Source organism: Lycium barbarum, chromosome 8 (assembly GCF_019175385.1).
Source record: "Lycium barbarum isolate Lr01 chromosome 8, ASM1917538v2, whole genome shotgun sequence".
In the NCBI taxonomy this organism is placed as follows: Eukaryota; Viridiplantae; Streptophyta; class Magnoliopsida; order Solanales; family Solanaceae; genus Lycium; species Lycium barbarum.
Window position 1 is genome coordinate 122,644,301 of NC_083344.1, and position 22,403 is coordinate 122,666,703.

Genomic DNA, 22,403 nt, shown 5'->3' on the forward strand with positions numbered 1-22,403 from the left:
CATCGAAAATGACTTATTTATATCACTCGTTAATAATTTGACTCATTTATGTCGTCGTCGTTACCAAAATAGCTCATTTATGTCATTTTTCATTAACGCTGATTTTAACATACCAAATAGAACACGTGGCCTCCAACTAGAGGTCCACACCGTTTAACTAAACCAGCCCAATTTTAAATCCCAAATTAATAAAAAAAATCCGATCCATACACCCAATTCATTCAAATTCCTTTTAACCCACAACCATAATTGACTTAAAAAAGGAATCTTGAAATCGCTAGAAGGGGAGGAGAGGAGATGGGTGAGATTAGGGTTTTTTTTGTAATCGTACAATGAAGGAGGGAGAAGGAAATAAGATTATCATTGTGGGTTAATAGGAATTTGGGTGGGTCGGCTGTATGGGTCGAATTTTTATTAAGTTGAAATTTGAAATTAGGCTAGTTTAATTAGACAATATGGACCTCTAATTGGAAGCCACGTGTCATATCTGATATTGTAAAATCGGCATTAATGGAAAATGACATGAATGAGCCATTTTGGTAACGATAATGACATAAATGAGCCATTTTGATAACAATCGTTGTATAGATGAACCAAACTATTGACGAGTGACATAAATTAGTCATTTCCGATAGTTCGATGGGAGTTTTTTCCGTATAAAAGACATGACTACAATTTCACCCGAAAGAATATGCATATATGAATTACGCAAAGCTATACCCCACCACCACTTCCTTAACTCATTCCTGCATATACTCCCTTCGGTCCAAAATAATTGAGGTTTTAAACTTAGACACATGTATTAAGAAATTCACTTACTCCTAAAAATTAAGAGGGTATTGACTAAAATACCTTTAATTAAGACGGGCTTTGAAACTATAACCACAAGGAAAAGTGTAGTTCTGAATTTTCCTTACATCCAAAATCCTTACATTGACCCGAAACCCAAAACATCCTCAAATCAAAACCTAACCGCGAGCTTGCATCTGATAATTAAGATTAGGAGAAGCGACAACTAGGAAGCTTAGATTTTAAGCTTTTTATCTCCTGCTGTTGTTGAAAATTTTGACTTTCATCCGAATTTTGAAGCGAGATTCAAAATTGAATTAATTTTTGTATTAATATTGTATGAAAATTGTATACAATGTTGTTGTAGTTGTATTAAATTTCATCCGAATTTCGAAGCGAGATTCAAAATTATCTTAAATTTGTATCGAAGTTGTATATAATGTTGTTGTATTTGTATTAATTTCCAAAAAAGTAACATGAACTTTATACATAATTTATATAGTTATATACATATTTCATACTCTTTTTATACAATTTTCATACATAAAAATGCGAGACTTCTAAACTTTGAGCGAGACACACATATATAGTTTTCATACAGAAAAATTTGAGCGAAATTTTTAAGCCTTGAACGAGAAATACATATTTCATTCAGTTTTCATACACAAAATTATGAGCGAAAATTTTAAGCTTTGAGCGAGATATACACATTTCATACAATTTTCATACACAAATTTTCATATATGTTTTGTAAGAAATCTATTGGTATATTTGTAAACTGAAAAATATCGTCATAGTTTGTAAATATACTCTATTCTGATGTATATATAGGTTATTCTCCCTTAAATTTATTTATTGAATTAAGAATGTGTCAAGAGTAAATTTCAAAAAGGAATAAAATACCTTCTTGATAGACTAAAGCCTCAATTATTTGGATCAACTTTAAGAGGCTAAATACTCAATTATTTTGGACCGGGAGTACATCTTTATTTTGGTTGATTAGATGAGGGGAAGAATTTTATATAAAAGGACCTTCTAACTTGTCGTGATAGAACTCATTGAGCAAAATAAAGAAGAGAACAAATACCAATAGGTGTAATCACAAAGCTTCATGATTTCCTAAACTATGAACACTAGGATGCCCCTCTCTGAAGAAGAAATACAAATACAGGCAGCATAGCTAGTAGGAACTCACACCAGATATCCAAAGTAATCGCTCTAATCAGATTACAATATACTCTTTGACAGAGTGCATCTTTCTCCAAACACAAAATAGAATCAGCAAGACCATAACATTCCTCCATCTCACTGAAGTATAGTATATCCCCAGAGCAGGATCATTAACAAGTGAAAAGCTAATAACTCATTTCGTTTTTTTTTTTCTTCAAGGATGAAATGGGAAACAAGCAGGCACATAATTCTATTATCGTTCCAAACACAGAATCACAAGCTGAAAACAAGGGGGGAAAAGAAAATAAGGAACAAAAGATCAAATACCAAAAACAAGTGAAATTCTTTATTTAATTGCTACTGAGAACACTTGCAATCTCATCCCTTACCACCATCACATCCACACGTAACAGTGGAGTACTGAAGATAATTTTATACTCAAATGTGCTTGAAGAGCATCAACAGAGTCAACCTACAAACCCTCCATTCCTGCATAATCTCCGCACCCATTTCCTCATAAAACTTAATAGCATTCTCATTCCAATCTAAAACAACCCATTCAACTCTCCCATACCCCCATCTTAGCCGCCTGCGCCACCACAGCAGACAATAACATCTTCCCAAATCCCTTCCTCCTATAACACTCCCTCACAAATATATGCTCAATATAAAACCCAGATTTCGCCAAAAACATCGAATAATTAGGGAAAAACAACACAAACCCAACAACCACAACATCATCATTTCCACCACCCAACCTAAACACCTCCACTTCCAGGTCATTAATTGGGAGATCCAGATTTACCAATTTATGTATGGCCTGAAGTTAGGCAAACCAATTTCCATAAGTGACATTCAAAGTTCATTGTCCCCTCCCCATTTGACCTAACGCCGCCAACCCCACCCCACCCCCCGCCACCCCCGAACCCACATTCCTCACCTTGTCCCACACCCATAGTGTTTTGCTAGATTACATATTGATGCAATTGGGATAATATCTTTTTTTACTTGCATACCAAACACTAGAAAATAAGTAAGAAACCACATGTTTTTCAAGAAAGCATTTTCCTCCATACCAAACACACCCTTAACCACAAAATTCAATATCATTCTAAACACATAATCACAAGCTGAAAACAAGGAGTGAAATGGAATATCAGGAACAAAAGATCAAAATACCAAAAACACATGAAATTCTTTATTTAATTGCTACTGATAACACTTACAACCATTACATCCACACATCACAGTGGAGTATTCAAATTGAAGACATCTTTAAAACTCAAATGTTAACACTGGCAAATGCTTGAAGAGCATCACCAGTCAACCTACAAACCTTCCATTCTTGCATAATCTCCGCTCCCATTTCCTCATAAAACTTAATAGCATTCACATTCCAATCTAAAACCACCCACTCCACTCTCCCATATCCCATCTTAGCCGCCTGTGCCGCCACAGCAGACAACAAAATTTTCCCAAAACCTTTCCTCCTATAACACTCCCTCACAAATATATCCTCAATATAAAACCCGGGTTTCGCTAAAAACGTCGAATAATTAGGAAAAAACAACACAAACCCAGCAACCACAACATCATCATCATCATCATCAATTGTCCTAAACACCTCCTCTTCAGTGTCATTAATCGGGAGATCAAGATTTACAGTTTTAAGCACCGGGGTGAAATTAGGGGTATTTTGGGAAATTGGGTTGAAAGGGTTCTTGGAAACTTCTAGAAGGAAAACAGTGAAGGAAGTGAAAGGAGGAGGAGAGTTGGGAGGGAAGAGAGTAGTGGCAAGTGATGATTCAGTAGCGGAACAGAGATGAGTGAGTTTTTCAAAAACGGCCATTTGGTGGATGAGTTTGTGGATATGAGGAACATCAGTTATGGTGGCGAGGCGGATACGGGAAAAGATTTGGTGTTGGCTGGATGGGATTAAGTCTTCACCTATGACGGAGGGGACTGGTGATGGTGAAGGTGGAGGTGCGGCGGCGGCCATTTTTGCAAAGATGTTGAAATGAGATAAGTGTTGGCTGAGGTACAGTTTAGGGGAACGGGTTAGTATAGACTATAGACTGTAGATGCTGCGAGAACTGACTTCGTTAGAGAGTAGTACTCCAGCTATTTTACTGCTCCCTCCGTCCCATAATAAGTGTCACCGTCAATTTTTCTTATTTCATAATAAGTGTCATCTTAAGAAAAAAATAAATTGATTAATTTTTTTCAATTCTACACTTAGATAATATAATAACATTTAAATTATGATTGAAAAACCCACATAATAACTTGATATTATTGAATTCCTAATATTAAAAGGTTTACTTCTTGTGCATGCTTTAATCAAAAGGTAAAAGTGATTTATTTTTATTATATAAGGGTAATTTCGTAAAATTTTACTTTATATTATTAATTTTTTAATATGCGTATTTTTCACTAAGGTGACATGTATTATAAAATGGAGAGAGTACTATATATATATATATATATATATATATATATATATATATATATACAAGTTTTGTGTCCTGATATTCCTTTGTGATCCTATGAAGCTGCTCCACCTGGATCTTGCTTTTTCTCTTTGAATTCTCATTTTCCCGTCATCACTTTCTTAAAGACAATCCACTTGGGCCATTTTAATTGGTGATTTTTTGTGGATTTTTTCTTATCTCTTTGTTTATCCGTCTCAATTTATGTAGCACCTATTTTTTTTAGTGTGTCCCAAAAAAAATGTTACAATTTTATAATTTGAAACGACTTGACTTTAAAATTTTCATTTTGCCTTTAATGAAATGATTTATAACTACGCAAATGTCTAAGGTTTGTTTTAGACCATAAATTTTAAAATTCTTCATTTATTCTTAAATTCTGTGCCAAGTCAAACGATACCACATAAATTAGGACCGAGGAAATAATGGAGAAACATTTATTACAATTATCATTTTGAAGAAGTTCAAACTTTCTTGAATTTTGGTGATGTATGATGTCATATTTTATTCGTGTTGAATAAGTGCAATTCTCGTGTAGTGATTTTTTTTTCCTAATTTTATTGAACTGCATAAGAAGATTTTGTGAACAATTTTATCCATGCCTTTGAAAAATCTATGATGTTTTACAAACACTAAAAGCATAAGTTATTAATTGGTATCATATAATGTGGAAAATGAAAGTAGTATTATCAGTCAAGACATTTTTTATCTTTAAAAACTCTTGTTTGATTAACGAAGAATGAATATTTTTAAGCACGAGATTTATATATGAAGAATTAAATTGATTATTGAGTTTTAATGGGTTTATTTTTTCCCTAAATTTTGTTTAAAATTAAGTTTAAATCGCCACATTTGACTTGCATAAACCTAGCCACATGAACTTATGAGTGAAGCTAAAACTTAATAAATACCGAAACTATTATTTTCATTTATAATTAAAAAAATTATATGCACACAAATTCAAAAAAAAATCTAATATTTTTCAATTTATGATCCTCACCGAGTCGTAATTATTTTCCATACTTTAAATCATGTTACTTCGTAGAATATTGAATTTTGTGCCCCCTTTGTTACTAATTCTCCTTCCAAACTTTCTTTCTCATAAATAATTTTTCTTTAAAAAAATATTCAATTGTGTTACTAAGAAGCTTTAATAATTTTAAAGACTCATCAACAATAAATGATTAATGTACCATTAAATTGAATTAATTATGTAGTAGAAAAATATGACATAAATTATATTTCCTTAATTTAAAATTGTCTATTTCTATATCATGAATTTGGGCTCAGGCCTCATGCAACTAGTATGTGAATAAAAGGTAAGGTTTAAAATTAAATTGCTGTGAATAAGAAAATGTGTTACTTAATTGAGATACACTTTTCCTTTTAATCTGTCCATAAAAGAATGATATATCTCTATATTTAAAAATAATTTAACTTCAAACTTTTCATTTTAACTTAATGAAATGATTACAGTTACGCAAGTACCTATCACTTAAGTGTGTCACTGTCATATAAATTGGGACAGAGGGAGTATTAATACCTAAAAAAAATCGAAAAATTATTACACTTTATTTAGGAATCAACGTTTGGCCATGAAAATTTAACTTTATTTTCACTTTTACTACATTCAAACAACCAAATATTCGTTGCAAAAACTATAATCAAACACAACTCCATTTTGAACTCCAACTTCAAAATTCCAAAAAAAAGTGAAAAATATTTGGTGTTCATGGCTAAACGCCTACTCGATTAAATGACCCTCTACAAAATATAACAGATCACCTCTGTGTTATTTCAAAATCACTCATGTATACAGAGTGTTATATACCTCTATTCATTTTGTAAAGACTACTTTTAACTATTTCCTTCTTTATAGTATTTGGAGAATGTGATTCTTTTCTTTTTAAAGCAAATCTACGAGGGCGATTAGCTATAGTGCTCCCTCCGTTTCATAATAAGGGAGGGACCGTTTGGTAGGAGATATTAGAAAAAATAATACATGCATTAAGTCTTTTATATTTTAGAGTTGCTGAGTGTTGATTATTTTGTTCTAGGGATAATTTTATAGTCGTACAAGCATATTTTCATTTGATCTATAGTAGCTTAATTAATTAGCTTGTTAATTATCGAGAGAAATGGATTTTTGGCTCTTTACAAATATTTTTAATTTTATGATCTTTTTACAAAAGATCTTCATTTTTACACATAAGAAATCTAAAAATAAAATATTTTCTTCTACTCAAATTATAAGAGACCAAGCTCTTAATTCTCACCAAGTTATTCATCCGAGATCCTAATTGCATGATACATGCACCTCCAAAGTCAGAAATTAATATGCTATATCCATCAAAGACCCGCGTTGATCAGAAATATTATTTACATAAAGAATGACAAATATAGAAAGGACAAACGAAGCTTTCCATGATCATGCAACCAATTATTCTACATCATAGATTGTGCAATATAGTGTGTCGCTTCTCAAGAGTTAAATTAAATGAATTTTGATTAATATTTTAAAATGTACTTATCTTTTACTATATTGATATGAGAAAAAAATTACAACTTCTAGTACTTTTCGTATAGTTTTTGAATATTTAATTTTTAATTATAAAATATTTAATTAATCAAATTAAATGTAGCTTCAAAAATGAGGTAAATTGACTATCGAAAAGCGAACCATGACAACTATTTTAAGCCGAATGAACTAGTAAAGGAAAGCAAAGTTACTATGCAAAGTTATGAAGGTTAATATAGTATGTAGATTTTGAAAGTAGAAGGGAAAAATTGCACTTTGTGAAATAGAGGGGGAAAAAAATGAGAAGAGCAAAAAGTTAGGCGGAGCTACAGAACTCAGTTCGCGAACCTTCGACCTAAAAACAAGTTATTTATTTATCATGGAGGGCCCTCTACTTTGTCAAAATAACAATTTCAGCCCAGCGGCTTTACAATTCACCATTCATTTTATATGATAAAACCCTAAACCCTTGCAAAAAGAAATTGGTCCCAATAAAATCCAGAGAAATACAATCAGTTCAAACAATCGTTAACTTCTTAATTAAAATGGCATTATTTCGGTGCATTTTTAGAGAAAAAAATTGACGCGTGGCTTAAAAAAATAAGTCTACTAAAGTATATGGGTAGATTTATTTTTTAAAGCCACCTGACTTTTTTTAATTAAAAATAATTTAAATAATTTTTAAAAATAATTCTATTGGCGAAAAAAATATATTTATGTCATTTGGTATATATGCACAATTTTATTAACAAGAGAAATCGCAAAGTTGAGGGTACATTTACACTTTGCCCTTTATTTATTATGGAGGATCATCTACTTTGTCAAAATAACTATTTGAGCCCATAAAACTTTACAAGTCACCATTCATTTCTATACTAAAACCCTAAACCCTTGCAAAAAGAATTTGGTCCCAAATAAAATCTACAGAAATACACAATCAGTTCAAACCATCATTAAAAATGGCATTCTTTAGTCGCATTTTCAGTGGATCTTCAATGATTATTCAATCACAATTTAATTCAATACGATTGAATTCAACTCTCACAAGTCCAAAGCTTTTTGTCAGTGGTATGTGCACAAACACACTAATCTTATGAATACTTTCTGGTTTTATTGGTCATTATGATATATGTTAATGGATAATAAATTTTAAGATTGAAGAGATTTAGTACAATTTGAATCTTTATTGTTTTTTCATTGGTTTCAGAGCAGTAGTACTTTTGTGCTTATTGTTTTAATCTGTTCTCGTTATAGTAGTTATTATATGAATGGTATCTATTATTTCTGGTATTTGCACTTTACAAAATTTAGTTTAGTAAGTAGGCGTTTGGCCATAAAAATCAAATATTTTTCACTTTGTTTAGAATTTTTAAAGTTGGAGTTGAAGATGGAGTTGTGTTTCGTTATAGTTTTTGCAAAAAAAGTATTCGGTTGTTTGAATGTACTGAAAGTGAAAAAAGTAGGGGAAAAAAAAAGTGAAAACAAGGTTTTAGGTGTTTCCCAAAATTCCAAATAAGTTGTATTTGGAATTTTCATGGCCAATCGCTGATTTTCAAATAAAGTGACTATATATATATATAACAACTCCTTTTGGTGTCAGCATTTTTTGTTATTCTTCTATCATTTCTCCTATCAAATGGTTTCGTGGCCTTTTGTCGAATAGGAGTTTGACGTGTTGAAGTTCCGGGGATTACTAGTTTCTAGTTAGGTTGAAAGTATTAATACAGTAGGTTGGTTTAAATCAAGGTTATCAGTTCCAAAGGTTATGCCTTTTCAAGTTTGATGCACAAATGAAAACACTTGACTTCTGTGACTAATTGGGATGAAGAAATTATAAACTGCAAGAGAGACAAAACAATATCTTAATTGCTTTTGTGGTCTTCGAGCATGGTGGGTCCGCTATCAGTAATCTAGGAGGCCTAATTTACCCGTTAAGTACCAAAAAGTAAGCTCACTACCGTGAAGTTACCCTTACTCTCTATCCTCATCATTTATAAAGTCAATTACCAAAGGACGGTACTAATGCGGAAACTTCATTTCGTGGATGTCAATGAATCATCAACTATGCCCTTATCTCCGGAAATAGTTGTGGTCAGTTATATCAATCTTTTCCAATGCTAAATAATTTATCCTTAAGGAAAAATTAGAGGTTTGACTATTTTTTTCTTTCTAAATCTCACCTTATAGACACATATGCGATGGCAATATTGCAGTTCTCTGAAGCACTATAATTTTGGTTGCATGATTTGGTTTTCTTCGGTCTAAATTGTGTGAATGTTCCCCCTGGTTCTTGGATGTGTATATGTTAATTGCTTAAATCTTTTATAGCTACTTATGTCTAGTCTGCTTCTTATTATTAGAGGATGATATCTACTAGAAAATGTTATGGAAGTGTACCAGTTGAATGGTCTTTTGAATTGAATGCCTGAATCATTTTGTCTTCTTATTGTGAGAAAATGCTCTGTTTCATCTCTTTCTCTTCGATCAACATATAGTAAAAAGTCATTTACCACATTCATGCCCTGTTTACAAATTCCGAATGAAGAAACATAGAACATAACGAAACCAAACAGATCCAACACAAAAGAATTTCAACAGAAAACAGCTTTCATTCTTTTGTCGCTGAATTGCAGGGGAGAGAAAGTATTTAGAAAGTATTTTGTAGCAAAGAGTGTCGGTATAGGCAGATAGTAATGGATGACCACAAGGAAAAGTGTAGTTCTGAATTTTCCTTACATCCAAAATCCTTACATTGACCCGAAACCCAAAACATCCTCAAATCAAAACCTAACCGCGAGCTTGCATCTGATAATTGAGATTAGGAAAAGCGACAACTAGGAAGCTTAGATTTTAAGCTTTTTATCTCCTGCTGTTGTTGAAAACTTTGAATATTTTGAATTTCATCCGAATTTCGAAGCGAGATTCAAAATTGAATTAATTTTTGTATTAATATTGTATGAAAATTGTATAGAATGTTGTTGTAGTTGTATTAAATTTCATCCGAATTTCGAAGCGAGATTCAAAATTGTCTTAAATTTGTATCGAAGTTGTATATAATGTTGTTGTATTTGTATTAATTTCCAAAAAAGTAGCATGAACTTTATACATAATTTATATAGTTATATACATATTTCATACTGTTTTTATACAATTTTCATACACAAAAATGCGAGACTTCAATTTTCATACACAAAAATGCGAGACTTCTAAACCTTGAACGAGACACATATATAGTTTTCATACAAAAAAGTTTGAGCGAAATTTTTAAGCCTTGTACGAGAAATACATATTTCATTCAGTTTTCATACACAAAATTATGAGCGAAAATTTTAAGCTTTGAGCGAGATATACACATTTCATACAATTTTCATACACAAATTTTCATATATGTTTTGTAAGAAATCTATTGATATATTTGTAAACCAAAAAATATCGTCATAGTTTGTAAATATACTCTATTCTGATGTATATATAGGTTATTCTCTCTTAAATTTATTTATTGAATTAAGAATGTGTCAAGGGTAAATTTGAAAAAGGAATAAAATACCTTCTTGATAGACTAAAGCCTCAATTATTTTGGACCAACTTTAAGAGGCTAAATACTCAATTATTTTGGACCGGAGGGAGTACATCTTTATTTTGGTTGATTAGATGAGGGGCAGAATTTTATATAAAAGGACCTTCTAACTTGTCGTGATAGAACTCGTTGAGCAAAATAAAGAAGAGAACAAATACCAATAGGTGTAATCACAAAGCTTCATGATTTCCTAAACTATGAACACTAGGGTGCCCCTCTCTGAAGAAGAAATGCAAATACAGGCAGCATAGCTAGTAGGAACTCACACCAGATATCCAAAGTAATCGCTCTAATCAGATTACAATATACTCTTTGGCAGAGTGCATCTTTCTCCAAACACAAAATAGAATCAGCAAGACCATAACAGTCCTCCATCTCACTGAAGTATATCCCCAGAGCAGGATCATTAACAAGTGAAAAGCTAATAACTCATTTCGTTTTTTTTCTTCTAGGATGAAATGGGAAACAAGCAGGCACATAATTCTATTGTCGTTCCAAACACAGAATCACAAGCTGAAAACAAGGGGGGAAAAGAAAATAAGGAACAAAAGATCAAATACCAAAAACAAGTGAAATTCTTTATTTAATTGCTACTGAGAACACTTGCAATCTCATCCCTTACCACCATTACATCCACACATAACAGTGGAGTACTGAAGATAATTTTATACTCAAATGTGCTTGAAGAGCATCAACAGAGTCAGCCTACAAACCCTCCATTCCTGCATAATCTCCGCACCCATTTCCTCATAAAACTTAATAGCATTCTCATTCCAATCTAAAACAACCCATTCAACTCTCCCATACCCCCATCTTAGCCGCCTGCGCCACCACAGCAGACAATAACATCTTCCCAAATCCCTTCCTCCTATAACACTCCCTCACAAATATATGCTCAATATAAAACCCAGATTTCGCCAAAAACATCGAATAATTACGGAAAAACAACACAAACCCAACAACCACAACATCATCATTTCCACCACCCAACCTAAACACCTCCATTTCCGGGTCATTAATTGGGAGATCCAGATTTACCAATTTATGTATGGCCTGAAGTTAGGCAAACCAATTTCCATAAGTGACATTCAAAGTTCATTGTCTCCTCCCCATTTGACCTAACGCCGCCAACCCCCACCCCCCGCCACCCCCGAACCCACATTCCTCACCTTGTCCCACACCCATAGTGTTTTGCTAGATTACATATTGATGCAATTGGGATAATATCTTTTTTTTACTTGCATACCAAACACTAAAAAACAAGTAAGAAACTCACTTATTTTCCAAGAAAACATTTTCCTTCATACCAAACACACCCTTAACCACAAAATTCAATATCATTCTAAACACATAATCACAAGCTGAAAACAAGGAGCGAAAAGGAAAATCAGGAACAAAAGATCAAAATACCAAAAACACATGAAATTCTTTATTTAATTGCTACTGATAACATTACATCTCATACATCCACACATAAAAGTGGAGTATTCAAATTGAAGACAACTTTAAAACTCAAATGTTAACACTGGCAAATGCTTGAAGAGCATCACCAGCCAACCTATCAGTAAGTAGGTTGTCTTGGAATGGCAAATGGTATCTATTATTTCTGGAAAAAAGTGAATAATTTTCATGGCCAAACAGGTCCTAAGTTCCTATGAATAATTTATATATATATATATATATATATATATATATATAACAACTCCTTTTGGTGTCAGCATTTTTTGTTATTCTTCTATCGTTTCTCCTATCAAATGGTTTCGTGGTCTTTTGTCAAATAGGAGTTTGACCGTGTTGATGTTCCGGGGATTACTAGTTTCTGGTTAGGTTGAAAGTATTAATACAGTAGGTTGGTTTAAATCAAAGTTATCAGTTCCAAAGGTTATGCCTTTTCAAGTTTGATGCACAAATGAAAACACTTGACTTCTGTGACTAATTGGGATGAAGAAATTATAAACTGCAAGAGAGACAAAACAATTTCTTAATTGCTTTGGTGGTCTTTGAGCATGGTGGGTCCGCTATCAGTAATCTAGGAGGCATAAATTACCCGTTAAGTATCAAAAAGTAAGCTCACTACCGTGAAGTTACCCTTACTCTCTATCCTCATCATTTATAAAGTCAATTACCAAAGGACGGTACTAATGCGGAAACTTCATTTCGTGGATGTCAATGAATCATCAACTATGCCCTTATCTCCGGAAATAGTTGTGGTCAGTTATATCAATCTTTTCCAATACTAAATAATTTATCCTTAAGGAAAAATTAGAGGTTTGACTATTTTTTTCTTTCTAAATCTCACCTTATAGACACATATGCGATGGCAATATTGCAGTTCTCTGAAGCACTATAATTTTGGTTGCATGATTTGGTTTTCTTCGGTCTAAATTGTGTGAATGTTCCCCCTGGTTCTTGGATGTGTATATGTTAATTGCTTAAATCTTTTATAGCTACTTATGTCTAGTCTGCTTCTTATTATTAGAGGATGATATCTACTAGAAAATGTTATGGAAGTGTACCAGTTGAATGGTCTTTTGAATTGAATGCCTGAATCATTCTGTCTCTTATTGTGAGAAAATGCCCGGATCTGACTTATGTAAGTTGATAGTTAAAGCCGTTTTGACCACATCTCTTAGCTTTGCACTTGGCCTAAAATTTTCATGCATGGGAGGCTTATTTGTTTGTCTTATCTGAACAATAGAAGTTATTTCTACCTTGTAAAAGGAGAGTACTTCACTGTGTATGAGAAATTTGTGAACTTGCTGCAGGAGAAAACAAGGACTAAATCCAAGGTACAAGTGAGGTGTACCTTGAAGTTTTCCCTTGCACTTCAGTCTGGTATTAAGATTGCTGGCTGAAGTTCTTTAGTAGTTTTGCTTTGTCCAAAACGGGGAAAAGAAGAAAGAAAAGTCGCTGACTGTTTGGGGGAACTCTAATTACCATCTGAAACATTTCTGAGTGTTTCTTTCTAACTTGGCTTTGCTTGCTTTTTTACTTTTGCTTTCCACATGATCTAGTAAAAGGTGCTTTCAGTTAGCGATGCTTTTCAGCTCTAACAAAAGATGCTCCAACCTCATTATGGGATGAGTATTCAAGTGATGTTGCTTAGATGTGTTGCTGTGGACGATGGCATTTGCCTATAATGAAATATGATTTTTGCAACCCTTCTATGATAAACAATTGTAAAGGGAAACGTGAAGAACACAACATATTAAGAAAGAGAAATTGGAAAATCTTTTTGATAAAGCATAATTTATTGATATGGTGGAAAAGCTCCGGATACAAGTTGCGAAAAGAAAGTGGAAAACTAAACATTCCAATTTTTAGTCTAAGCTCTTCTTTTTTGTTGTTTCTCTTTGATGCGTCATGGTGCAGGGCTTTCAAGATACACTAGTGATGAAAACCTCAAAAAAGCATTTGAACCATTTGGAAGTCTTACTGAGGGTAATCATAAGAAATTTCCTTCTCATCTTCCTCTTTTATTTTGCTGGATTCCGATTTAAGTGTGATAAACATTCAACCAATTTTTCTTTTTGCTCTAATTACAGCAAAAGTAATTACTGACAGAGCAACTGGGAGATCAAAGGGGTTCGGATTTGTTTCTTATGAAACAATAGAAGATGCAGATAAAGCTCGCGAAGGAATGAATGCTAAGTTCTTGGATGGCTGGGTAATTTTTGTTGACCCTGCGAAGCCAAGTATGCCTAGACCTCCACCGCCACCTCCACAAGATCCAATGAACTTTGGGATTACAACAAATAAGACCGTTGGTTGGACTGGCCGATGATGATCAGGGACTCGTGTATCTTAGTGAAATATTTGATTGCAAATTGCAATATCACGTAGACTGGCCAATGACCAGAGACTCGAGTGAAATATTCGAATTGCAGTATAGCATTTTTATTGAAGGATATTTTGTACTGTACTTAAATATAGTTGTTCACGTTTAAGGATATATCCAAGTATTTAAGGATTCTGGATCGTTTGACTCTTTAGCAGGGCTTTTGCACTGTAAGAATCACTTAATTGTTCAATAACTATTTTTTCCCTAATAATTTTGTTGTCATAGAGGACCACAAGTACATGGTTCGTCTTATTTTTTCACTTCAAAATGTAAGTTGTGTTAACTTGTAAGCATACTTGTTTTTCCTTTCCTCATTTTTATGATAATCTAACAGTGTCTCCTTTTAGAGCCTGTTTGGATTGGCTTATAAGTTGCTTATAAGCTGTTTTCAGCTTTTTTGAGTGTTTGACTGACCCGCTTAAAGTCATTTTGTGCTTAAAATAAAGCTCAAAAAAATAATTGGGCCTATTTGATTTAACTTATCTAAAACAGCTTATAAGCTGAAAATAACTTATAAGTCAAAAAAAATAAGTTAGACTACCCAATTTTTTTTTTTTTTAGCTTATAAGCTGTTTGCAGCTTATAGGCATACTCTAGTCATACAGATGTATATGGTTTTAGTCTAGTCCATTACACTTTTGAGTTTCTGCTACTTTTCTTTTTTCAATGTCAGTATTTCGGACAATTTGCGCATCTTAATAACTTTATTAGCTTTATTGATGATTACTCATAGTGTACTTAGTTTTTCTTCATGAAAGATTGTTGAGTTTAAAAAAATCGATCTCTTCCAAACATTTTGATACAAAATAATTTTGAAGTTTCTGTTCGCATAACCATAGTGATAACTCACCATAGTTTTTAGGGAAAAGGGTCAAATATACCCCTCTACTTTAGTTTATTGGCTAACTTTGCCCTCTGTTAGCTAAAGTAATCAAATATACTCCTCCGTTAGCCAAAGTTGTCAAATATACCCCTAAAATGGATGTAAATACTCAAATCAGCTGAAATTAACCATTTAACTTAAAAGAAAAATACATGTCCCATAAATTAGACCCGACCCGACCCAAATATAATGTAACATGCTGAAATAGCTGGAAATGATGCACGGCTAGGTTATATGTCAATTAATTAACAAACTCAAAGTTGTGCATAAAAGGCATTAAAGAACCAAGAAATTGTTTACCAGTTTACATTCTACTCTAAGTTAGAAGTAGGGATAAAGAATTATTAGATGACTAGTGCAGCCATGTGAAACTCAAATAATGCAGGGGTTGTTGGCTGCTGATTTCTTCAAAATATCAGTAGCATGCAATTTAAGGCTTTGTTTAGCAGGGGACTATTGCTTCATTTCCTGATGATGATACTTATATACTCAATAGCCATTTAAGAATTATGGAGACATTCTGAAACTTCGTCATTCATTAATTTTTCTCTTGGTTTTTCCTTTTGAATGTATGCTGACTAATTATTTTGTTCTTGCGATAAAAGTAGCTCACTTCTATCATATAACCCAAAACCAAAACCAAGTATAGCCCTCTGTAGCAATTCTCATGCCATTTATATATAGCCATCAGCCACAACATTGCTGCCCCTAAATGGTTAATTTCAGCATGTTACATTACATTTGGGTCGGGTCGGGTCTAACTTATGGGGCATGGTGTTTTTTAGTTAAACGGTTATTTCAGCTGATTTGGGTATTTCCATCCATTTAGGGGTATATTTGACAACTTTGGCTAACGAAGGGGTATATTTGACTACTTTAGCTAACAGAGGGCAAAGTTAGCTAATAAACTAAAGCAGAGGGATATATTTGACCCTTTTCCCTAGTTTTTATGTAGTTAGACCAATTTCTGAATCTTCACAAGACTATTTAGACTTTCAGTCCTTATATCTCTTAACAAAATTGGATAGTCGAGAGGAATAATAGATCTCTCATTCTGATTTGTGCAATCTATCTTATATTATCTCTCCCCTTCTTTGGGAGCATATATTTTGTTCATGATATAATCATTAGAAAAGACTAGTTAGCCTCTCCGCTCTCAAACTTCGAATGTTTTACAAAGGATTTGGGTAATTTTAATTAAAGCCAAACTCATCGGGAGACATCTGTGGTTGGCAGAATCTTTCACATAGACACCCTAATTAAACCTTATACCAATTGAGCACTCATACTATAACGAATTTGTTTCAATTAGACACTTTTTTGACAATCAGCTAAAATTATAAAGTGTGTGTAATACACTTGAAGATGACGTGGCATGATCTCTAATTAAAAGAGAACATGTGGTTTTTGAGTGCAAAACAATAATTTAAAAATAAATATAAAGGAAAAAAAAAAACATTTTTTAGCAACAAAAAAAAAATACCTATATTCTAAACCCCAACCCCACCTGCCCCACCCCTCCTTTCCCTTTCTTCCCAGAACCTCCGGCTAGAGCACCTTCCACCACCATCCACCAGACCCACCACAACACTAATTATGGAAAACCATACAAGAATATGAAAGAACAAAACAGGAAAAATTGAAAAAAACGGTCTATCTTTGTCGGAATCTCGCCGAATATCACTATTCAAACACTTTAAAGATTGGTGTAGAAACCCAGATTTAGAATTCAATTTTGTTGGCTAACTTTTAATTGAAATAAATGGTAGTCGTGTATCTGTGCTGAAATTCTTGATTAGAGCATTGTTTTGTCACTTTAGACTGAAGAGCGTTCATATGAAAATTAGAAGACTCCATTAATGTTCATTTGAAGCTTTATACAAACAAATTTTAGAAATCTTGCTGTCAATTTGTTACAATTTGTTATAGAGCTTGACTTTGGAATTGAAAATTGTTTGGCTTGAAATTGAAATTATAGTCTTCAGCTGGTTCGTCATCGTTGGGCCTGAAACCGCTGTTCTTGACAGTTTAGCGAGTGAGTTTGTTTTCTGAAGCGACCTCCCCCCCCCCCCCCCCCTCCCCCTCTGTTTATCACTGTGATGCCGGAAAAACTTGTCTGGTGATGGCATTGCGGTGGCAAGGTGGTGGTTTAGGGTGGAGGAAGCATTGGAAGAAAGAGAAGGAAGAAGACAAAAAAAAAAATTGTAAACTTAAGCCCTTCACGCGCCTGTTTTGTGCGAATATCACACAATTTGTCAACTTAACGAAAAATGTCTAAATGACAAGTATAATCCTATGATAGGTGTCTAAATGAAACAATATTTAATTGAGTTGTCTAAGTGAAAAATTTGAACGATCACGGGAGGCCAATGGGTTTAGCCTTTAATTAATTAAGAGAAATCCGTCCAATTAATGAGTAAACGTGTGAAATTTGTTAACGGCAGGGGTACGATAAGCTTATAATATAGTGAAATGAGGGACAAAACTTAACTACTACTTTCGGCTTAATTTTAAGTGTCTTAGTTTAACTGAACACGAATTTTAAAAAATAAATAGAGACTTTTCAATATTATGATCTTACATTAAAGTCGTGTCTTGTGTTAGTGCTTTAAATTTCGTGGTCTTTAAATTTTTTGTCACGTAAAATTGGAAAACTTACTAAAAAGAAACACTATTTTTTGAAAGACAGAAAAGAAAAAGTAAGTGATTTAAATTGGGACAGTAGTAATTAAAGAAAATAGAGGGGTATTTTTGGCCGGCCATCTAGTGTGGGTGCAATTTTACTTGGTTCGTTCTTCCTTACACTAATTGCTCTCTGCTTTTCTCCCCTTCTTCCGCTGGTTCTTTTTCATTTTTCTCTTCTATTATTCTAAGTATTGCATGAGGTAAGTATTTTGAGATTTTATCAAGGTTTAAAAATTGGGGTTGTATTAACAATTAAATTAAAACTCTCATTTCAGAGATACAAAACAAAATTGGGGTTTGTTTTTTATTGTTGTTTGATTTCTGGGTTCTTCATTGCGCTCTTTGTTTCTATGTTTAAGCCCTTTATTATTTCCAGTTTTAAGCTTCTTCTTTGGTCATATAAATGATTGGTGATAAAGACAAGTACGGTAGCTTGGGATAAGATCTATCACTCAAGTTACTGCTATGTGAGTTTTCATCTTATGCTGTATTTATGAGTTCCACTGAGTTTTGTTTCTTGTACTTCAATTATCTTACTTATTTGTGGTAGTAACTGCGAATAACTGCTCCTTTCTCTACCTTTGCGGGGCAAGAGGCTGTTTCTGAAAGACCCTCCGATCGAAAAGAAAGAAAATAAAAGAAAAGGAAAATAAAGGAAAAGGAATACGACGCAGACACACAAAAAAAAACATATGACATCAAAATAGCAAAATACAAAGCAAAAGCGCAATAGATATTGATATACATCGAAGAATAGACAACTACGCGAGTACTACAGAGTACTACTATTAAGGATACGTGTAGAGGGGGCTAGCCCCTACCTCTTCATGGCTTATTCGCTTTCGTTATTTCCTTTTTCGTACTGCTTTGTCCCGAGGGTCTATTGGAAACAACCTCTCTACCTCCCAAGGTAAGGGTAAGGTCTGCGCACACTTTACCCTCCTCAGATCCCACTTTGTGGGATTTCATTGGGTATGTTGTTGTTGTTGTGAGTTTTGTTTCTTCTTACAATAATTCTTTAACTTGGACACATCATTCTGCAATCAGTTGTACCTGAGTTGTTTTAACTCCGTTTTTAACACTTTGTTGATCGATCAAACCGACGTCGTAGAAAACCAACTACCAATGTGCAGTATTTAGTTTTCTTGGTCTAAGCTAGATAATTTTCTGCATTACTGTATCTCCTATCTGTGAAAGGAGCTGAGATATATTTAGGCAAAACTCTAATTTTGCGATTCATCTTGCTAGAAGAATCATACTACCTGAGACAAAGTGGAAAAGTTAGCTTTAGAGATAGGTCTTTAATTCATAAATGAATTGAGATGTGCTGTGGAATTTCTCACAGTATTGGTTGTTTTCTTGTGAGTGCTATGAGCAATATAATTCAAATGAGTTACACTGCACCCAAGAGGTTTGATAATATGTCTGAAATAACTGAACACTTGTTTTTTTTTTCACGTGTCCTCCACCATTTCACCTTATCTAAGTAAACATATTTATACAAATTTGCTACACTACTAAGGACTTGCAAGTGGCATAATTGGCTGCCTGATGATTTAAGCCTTTGTCAATGCTTTTTAGAACTTCTTATCTACAACTTCCACATTTATACATCAATATTTCAACTGCTTCCTTGTCTTCTTTCTTGATAAGTTTGATTTGGTGTTCTCTCCCATTTAGTTAAGATTCAATAATCTTCCGCAAAAACCTTACAGTAGAAATTGAGTATACAACTCATAAAATGACGTTGAAATATAATTTGATCGCACTTGAATTGTTTAGTACATTATAACTCACTATAGTTGGCATACCAATTTATCAGTAAGGAAAAGAAAGACAAAGAAGCTCAAATTCAATGATGACATATAGTTTTGTTTTTTACTACTACTTAGGATGCAATTTTATACTCATCAGCAAAGGTAACAAATTTATATAACAGTATCTTCTAAAGAGCCCATTGTTTCCACCAATATTGATTCTCTCTCATCCTTTCAGTTCAGATGATCTTCAGGGCATGAGAGTGTGAGCCCATCGGAGAATAGGCTAGAAAAGAACCGATGGCGGGCAGTGGTGGAAACCCTAGTTCCAATCAGTCATCTGTGTCTCATCAAGCTCCCAAAATCCTATTAGCCAAACCTGGACTTGTTAGCGCCGGTAAGTTCAACCGTGGTGGCCCTGGCGATGATTCTGCAGTTCACCGCCCACGTCTTCCTGCCGTTGGATCTCTTAATCTTCTCTCTGAGACCTGGGATTTCCACACTGATCGTTTTCTGCCGTTTCTAACGGATAATACGGACTTTACAGTAGTGGGTGTGATTGGTCCTCCAGGGGTTGGGAAGTCGACGATAATGAACGAAATTTATGGTTTTGATGCTAGCTCACCTGGAATTCTTCCTCCTTTTGCTATAGAAACAGAAGAAACAAGGGATATGGCGAAACATTGTACGATTGGCATTGAACCACGAGTTTCCTCTGAACGGATTATACTGCTTGATACTCAGCCTGTTTTTAGCCCTTCAGTTTTGGCTGAAATGATTAGACCAGATGGCTCATCCACAATACCCATAATAACCGGTGAATCATTATCAGCTGAGTTAGGTCATGAACTGATGAGCATCCAACTTGGTGTTCTTCTTGCATCCATTTGTCACTTTATATTGGTGGTGTCAGAGGGAGTCAATGATGCAAGCATGTGGCAACTCATGACAACGGTTGATTTGCTAAAGCATGGTATACCTGATCCGTCCTCGTTAACCCTTTCTCATCCTCAAAGCTCTGAGAAAGAAAACAGAGACAAAATTCTAGACAGTGGAGAAGAGTACATGGCTGATCCAGTTTTTGTGCATACAAAGCTACGCACTGAAGATCTAGCACCAAGTAACCTTGTTCAACTGAAGAAGGCACTCACACAATTCTTTTGCTCGTCATCTTTTGTGACATCAGAAAACCACAACACTGGCAAAGAGAGTCAAGTTTCTGCTGTTCCTCTTAACATTCATAGTGCTGATCGAGAATCTGAATTTTTGAAATTATTTCTAATACCATCTAGAAATAAAGACGATTCCTTGAAGCCACAGTATGAAAGCCACATTTCAGCATTATGGAATTTGCGGGATCAGGTTTTGTCAATGAGAGGTCCATCATTCTCAAGGACTGTGTCCGAGCGTGATTGGCTGAAAAATTCTGCCAAGATATGGGAAATTATTAGGAATTCTCCCATTATTGTGGACTACTGCAGAACTCTTCAAAGTTCAGGCATGTTTAGGAGGTAGATTTGCTAAAGCATGGTATACCTGATCCATCGTCTTGAACCCTTTCTCATCATCAGAGCTCTGAGAGAGAAAACTGAGACAAAATTCTAGACATTGGAGAAGAGTAATGGTTGATCAAGTTTTTGTGCATACAAAGTGCGTTAACCTAAACCTTTGATCTTGCTGTTAGCATTGAGTAGTTACTTAGTCATGATGATGAAAGAGATGGGCCGAGCAATTCAAACATGCATGTTTATGCTAAAGTTATCTTCAAAGTGCTTAGTTGATTTACATAGTAGAAATTGGTTACCTCTCGAGCTTTGATTCAAAAATCAGAAACACCTACAGGTTTCAACTAAAACAAAAGACTCTGATTTATCTCACTGCAGAAATTGTGACTACTCATTTCCTATTCCAGATAGTTTGGCACTTTATTACTTGGGATTTTGAAAATAGTGGGTTTTGGTTTAGCTGCGTTTTATAATTATGACTAATCGTGTTGTAGTATTCTCTTAGTTTCTTGTTCTTCAATTTCTGTTACTATCTGTTGTTTCTTGTATTTTGGTTATCGTATTGTATTTTCAGAATGCTTTGTCATGCTTTCTTTATTATTTGACCTGGCTTCTTCACTTACGAATTTCTTTTTCCGAATTGCTTTGAAATGCTTTCCTTGAGCCGCTATCGAAAACAGTCTCTTTACCTCTCAAGGTAGGGGTAAGGTCTACACACATACTACCCTTCTCAGACCCAACTTGTGGGATTACACTGGATATGTTGTTGCTGCTAAAAGGCTTGGGAGTGAATGGATTGTGCTGAACTGCTTTCTTGGAGAAGTGAAAATTTGGCCAACAATTCTCATTCTTCGAAGTTGACTCTTTCTTTTTAAATAGGAATATTGCAAATCTATTTATGTTTAGGAAGACAGGAATCCTTAAGTGAACTATGAAGGGACACAATTCCAGATGATTTAGATTACTAAGAAAGGTTCCATTTACATTTTAAAGCTATTTGGTGCTTAAGGTCCTTTAATTTCGTTAGAAGAAAATTTTCAAACTGACAATGTCGACACGCATCCAAGATGAAAGGTGTTCTTTCCACGCAGATGTTTGAATACAAACCCGAAAAAACAAATTAGACTATCAAAATCAGCTGGTAATATGGGAAGAGGCTTGTTGAAAGTTGCTCTTTCACAAGCAGGGT

The 22,403-nt window shown here is 34.0% G+C and overlaps 3 protein-coding genes across 6 annotated transcripts; 2 read left to right on the forward strand and 1 right to left on the reverse strand.

Moving 5' to 3' along the window:
- Positions 1-3,135: 3,135 nt before the first annotated feature.
- LOC132607065 (GCN5-related N-acetyltransferase 8-like) lies at positions 3,136-4,049 on the reverse strand. Its single transcript, XM_060320861.1, has one exon. The coding sequence runs from the start codon at positions 3,956-3,958 to the stop codon at positions 3,242-3,244; it is 717 nt and encodes a 238-aa protein (XP_060176844.1). The 5' UTR covers positions 3,959-4,049; the 3' UTR covers positions 3,136-3,241.
- Positions 4,050-7,799: 3,750 nt separating this feature from the next.
- On the forward strand, positions 7,800-14,610 carry LOC132607066 (organelle RRM domain-containing protein 2, mitochondrial). Its single transcript, XM_060320862.1, has 3 exons — positions 7,800-8,034; positions 13,916-13,984; positions 14,089-14,610. The coding sequence occupies exons 1-3, from the start codon at positions 7,926-7,928 to the stop codon at positions 14,325-14,327; spliced, it is 417 nt and encodes a 138-aa protein (XP_060176845.1). The 5' UTR covers positions 7,800-7,925; the 3' UTR covers positions 14,328-14,610.
- Positions 14,611-17,904: 3,294 nt separating this feature from the next.
- On the forward strand, positions 17,905-21,836 carry LOC132607067 (uncharacterized). 4 transcript variants are annotated; one of them, XM_060320865.1, is made up of 3 exons: positions 17,972-18,051; positions 18,360-18,419; positions 19,948-21,836. In XM_060320865.1, the coding sequence occupies exon 3, from the start codon at positions 20,010-20,012 to the stop codon at positions 21,222-21,224; it is 1,215 nt and encodes a 404-aa protein (XP_060176848.1). In that variant the 5' UTR covers positions 17,972-18,051; positions 18,360-18,419; positions 19,948-20,009; the 3' UTR covers positions 21,225-21,836. The 4 variants fall into 4 exon arrangements, with proteins under 4 accessions (XP_060176847.1, XP_060176848.1, XP_060176846.1 ...); XM_060320866.1 differs by lacking the exon at positions 17,972-18,051 and adding an exon at positions 18,075-18,151 and having other exon boundaries at positions 18,362-18,419; XM_060320864.1 differs by lacking the exon at positions 18,360-18,419 and having other exon boundaries at positions 17,905-18,054.
- Positions 21,837-22,403: the final 567 nt, after the last annotated feature.